General features: G+C 47.1%; 1 protein-coding gene across 1 annotated transcript; it reads right to left on the reverse strand.

Moving 5' to 3' along the window:
* Positions 1-655: 655 nt before the first annotated feature.
* LOC121049261 lies at positions 656-3,285 on the reverse strand. Its single transcript, XM_040505948.1, has 3 exons — positions 3,189-3,285; positions 1,767-3,089; positions 656-1,071 (listed from the first exon to the last, which is right to left on the reverse strand). Exons 1-3 carry the CDS (start codon positions 3,283-3,285, stop codon positions 656-658), a joined length of 1,836 nt encoding a protein of 611 aa, XP_040361882.1.
* Between the last annotated feature and the right edge of the window lie 1,551 nt (positions 3,286-4,836).

The following is a 4,836-nucleotide window of genomic DNA, read 5'->3' on the forward strand; positions in this document are numbered from 1 at the left end:
CTTCTTCCGCAGTTTACCTCCGAGGTCGGACGCACCGACTTCTGTTTTTTCCCTGGAGGTAGATGAGGCAACTGGGCTGCGCTGACGAGCTGATTCCATCTCCATCCCAGAGGACAGCCAACTGGAAGGGCTGCGATGGATTATTTGCTTCCCTCTTCTTCCAGTACAAATGATAGCAGCTGCAGCTCGGAGTCAAGAGATGTGGGTGAAGAGAGGAAGAGTAACAATGATCATCTCACTGCCTCTGCTACAAGATCCAGACGCTCTTTGAAGATCTGAAATCCTTATGATGTTTAGCCACTTTTGGCTTTGTAAACCGCAAATATAATTTTCTCAAACACATTGTACTGCTTCTGGCCGCAAAGCCACTTTATGTATGAAATTTTCTGAATTTTGTCATTTCCTGAAAAATAATAAGGCCTCTGGTATAGGCCCTTACATATATTCCTAACACAACATATTGTCAAGAAAATTGAAAGAAAAGTCTCAAAAGAAAAGAACTCAAAAAATTGAATTTACTGCACAACATAATGGCTGCAAACATTGGGCCTAGATGCACAGAGTGTTGGCCCCTAGTGTTCTTAGGTGGAGCGAATGCATGAGGATGAGGCCACAGATTGGCCTAAATGGAAAGGATGGAGCAAGCCAAAGAAGACTATGTTTGCCCCCCAATCTCAGGAACAGCTGGATCCGGTGGGTCTTCAAATTCCCAAACACTGGGGTAATATTTCTTGAGGAACCTGCCGTTAATGGGGTTGCGGTGGAGGTCGCCGTCCAAATCTTTGAGCTGAAAAGCCCCACGTTCTAGAATTCGGTGAATAACAAAAGGTCCTTCCCAGCGAGGAGTCCATTTACCGCGGCCAGTCAACTTTTCGCCAAACGGCAGGACTGCTTTCCACACGATCTCACCTTCCTTGTAACTGTGACCACGCGTCCTTTTATTGTAGGCGCGAGTGATCTGCTGCATTTCCATGACCAAGGAGTCCAAAGCCTCTAAGCGCTTCCTACTAAGGTCTTCATGTTCTTGCCACATAGCCTGGACATAATCTTCACCAATCAGATGCTGTTGATCTTGGACGCACAGAGATTGAACATTGATCTCCAAATTAAAGGGAGAACCGCATCGTGGCCGTACATTAATGCATAAGGGGTGGTGGCCGTAGGAAGTACGATAAGCCCATAACGTCTCATACAATGTGTCATGCCACTGGCGAGGGTTCTCCACGAGCAGTTTTTTTTCAACAGAGTAATGATGATCTTGTTACTAGCCTCCGCTTGACCATTAGATTGGGCATAATAAGGCGTGCTATGGATAAATTGGATGCCAAAATCATTGACAAGCTTCTTGACATCACCACCCATGAACGCTGCCCCCCTGTTAGACACTAAAACCTCTGGAATGCCAAACCTGCAAATAATATTGCGAAAGATGAATTGGCGAATAGTGGCACCGGAAGCCTCTTTCAAAGGCTCGGCTTCCACCCACTTAGTGAAGAAATCGGTAGCAACGATGATGAACTTGTGCTGGAGTGAAGAATGCAGATGAATCATGCCGATCAAGTCCAAAGCCCAACCTCGCGTAGGCCACGGTTTATTGATGGGCTGCATGGGAATATTAGGAATGTGCTGGATTGGTCCATGTGCCTGTCAATCTTGGCATCCTTTCGCGAATGCGATACAGTCCTTCAAAATACGGGGCCAATAATAACCATGTCTCCTGATAAGCCAGCGCATCTTTAGACCCGCTTGATGAGCGCCACACACACCTTCATGTACTTCTCGCATTAATCGTTTCGCTTTGCGGCCATAGACACATCTGAAATCGATGCCATCTTCACCGCGTCGATGTAGCTCTTCGCCTCTGAGGAAGTAATTTAAAGGAAGGAAACGGATATTCCTGTCTGCAATGGGGTCTGGATGTTTGAGGTAATCTATCAAAGGGATGCGCCAATCTACGTCAATAGGCTCTAGGACAGCGACGACCGGCTCATCAGGAGGGTCAGGTAGCACAAGCCACGAAGGTAGCGTGCGTCGCTCAACCTTCGAAATGCGCTCGCGAACCCTATATTTCAATGTACTTCCTGTGGCCAATTGGGCGAGTTCATTGGACGCGAAATTGCGCTCGCGAAGGATGTGCTCCAAACCCACGTCATCATATTGGTCTAGGAGTTCAACGACGCGATTCAAATATGGTACGAGCAAGCAGCTTACACACCTATACTTCTCTTGAAGTTGGTTGATCACGAGCAAAGATTGACCACGTACCTGAACATCTCTCACTCCCAGCTCCAATAATACCTCTAGGCCGATAATGAGGGCCTCATACTCTGCTTGGTTATTGGTGCACTTAAACTCCAATTGGAAAGAATATGAAAAACGATAGCCTGCTGGGTTTTCCAGAACCACCCCTGCCCCCGATAGGGTTTCTGTGCATGAGCCATCAAAAAACAATACCCAGGGTTGGAGGGAGACTATGGCTTGATACCATAAAACATATTCTGGAATGCGCGCCAAATCTGGTTGAATGGTGGTGGTCGCTATCTCTAACTCTTTCGTGGCGGGGACATCCACTATAGGGTGATGTGCGAGGAAGTCTGCGATAGCCTGTCCCTTTACTGCTTTCTGTGTAACGTATTGTAGTGAGAATTCGGATAACGCAAGCACCCACTTGCCAATGAGACCTCTCAGAATAGGTCGCGACAGCATGTATTTAACCAAGTCTGTTTGAGCAATGATGCAAGTAGTAAAGGACAACATGTAGTGCCGTAACTTGCATGCTAAGAAATATAGTGTAAGACACAGCTTCTCCATTGGAGTATACCTTGTTTCGCAATCTGTAAGTATCCTACTGAGGTAAAAGATGGCATGTTCGATGCCTTCCTCGTCATCTTGAGCAAGTAGGCTTCCATTGGAAGCCTCAGCTGCTGAAATATACAGCTTCAATACGAATCCAGCTCTAGGTGGAACAAGCACTGGCGGGCTCGCTAAATAGGACTTAATTTTGTCAAAAGCCTCTTGATGTTTAGGTTCCCATATAAACTCGTTATGTCCCTGCAGATTCAGCAGTGGGGAAAAGGACTGGATTTTACCTGCAGAGTTAGAGATGAAACGTCTCAAAAAATTGGTCTTACCTAGCAATCGCTGTAGTTCCTTCTTTGTTCACGGGGGAGACGCGTTGATGACTGCACTGGCCTTGTCCTCAGGGACCTCAATTCCTCTCTGGTGGACTATAAATCCTAGAAAGTCACCAGCCTGAACTCCGAAAACACATTTGGCGGGGTTCATTTGAGCTTTTGTTGCAGCATTCTCTTGAAAACCTTTCTGAGATCTACGATATGGTCTCCTCTCTTCTTAGACTTCATGACCACGTCATCGATATGAACCTCCAAAATCTTCCCCAATACTTCATGGAAGATTAGGTTCATGGCTCTCTGATATGTTGCCCTGCGTTCTTCAGTCCAAAAGGCATGACCACATATTCAAAAACACCCGCGAAGCCTGGGCAATGTAACGCAGTCTTGTGTCTATCTTCTTCCGTGACCGGAATTTGGTGATACCCTGCAGTTTCGTCCATGAAGGACAACAGTTCATGTCCCGCTACTGTGTCTACCAGCATATTCGCAACCAACATGGGGTAGACGTCTTTAGGCGTAGCGACATTAAGGTCTCTGTAGTCCACGCAGACCTCATCTTGCCTTCTTCTTGCGAACTGGCACTATGTTGGATAGCCACTGATTGTATTTGGCTACCCTGATGATGCCTGACTTGTGCATCTTTTCGACTTCCTCTTTGACCAGGACGTGGGTCTCAGAGTTAATTCTTCGCGGCTCTTGCTTCACAGGCCTCTTGTCAGGGAGTGTGGGCAGCTGATGGCATATCAAATCTGGTGACAGGCCTGGCATGTCTTCATATTTCTCAGCAAAGCAGTGTCTGAATTCCAATAATAAGTCAATGAGCCTCTGTTTTTCGCTAGGCTCTAAATAGGCGCTAATAGCCACCTCCATAGGCTCATATACTGTTCCAAGATTGACCTTCTCGGTAGGGTCCCTGACCTTAGGAGGAGTATCATCCAACGCTGCCGGAGCCAGCTGAATCTCATCGTCGTCTTCTTGTTCTTGGTCAGAGAACTCCTCATTGACAATTTCCAAGGTCGCGATCCGATCATAGGCCTATTTTTCCACTAGGTACGAGGATAGTCTTTCGTACAGCGAGTGGAAGGCCTCAATGCCTTCCTCTGGAAGGTCGTAATCCATTAATCGTTAAGGGGTTTGGGCACAGCGTGACCAGGCCTTTCCAGGCCTTCCTTTGAGAGCGTGAGCCCCCACTATGCCAATCCAGAGGCCGTCACCCCCGTGGGGCGGCCTTTGTCATCGATGCCACTGACCTGCAATGGAGTAATAGGCTCCAAGTAGTACTTGGCATCTACATAATTTGCGGAAATAGAGAACGGACGAGGATCCTCTTTGACCACCTCAGCTTTGTCTGTTACCCTGTTCCACATTATCAGTTCTTGATGAAGAGTTGAAGGGACACAGTAACTTCAGTGGATCCAATCCCTGCCTAGAATGGCACTGTAAGCCGTGTAGCAATCTGTCATGAAGAAAGCATAAACGCCCTCTACGGGGCCTACCTTGACAAGCATGAACAATAACCCTAATGTTTTCGTTACAGTCCCCGCGAAGTTCTTGAGCGTGAGAGATGTAGACTGAATCTTCTCTTTCTTAATCCCAAGTAAATGCATGGTTCTTGTTGTGATGACATTGACTGCTGCTCCAGTATCAACCATGATTTTGCCGACCTTGGTACCACCAATCTCCGCCGTGATGTACCGAGGCC

The sequence above is a fragment of the Rosa chinensis genome, chromosome 5, assembly GCF_002994745.2.
Source record: "Rosa chinensis cultivar Old Blush chromosome 5, RchiOBHm-V2, whole genome shotgun sequence".
NCBI lineage: Eukaryota > Viridiplantae > Streptophyta > Magnoliopsida > Rosales > Rosaceae > Rosa > Rosa chinensis.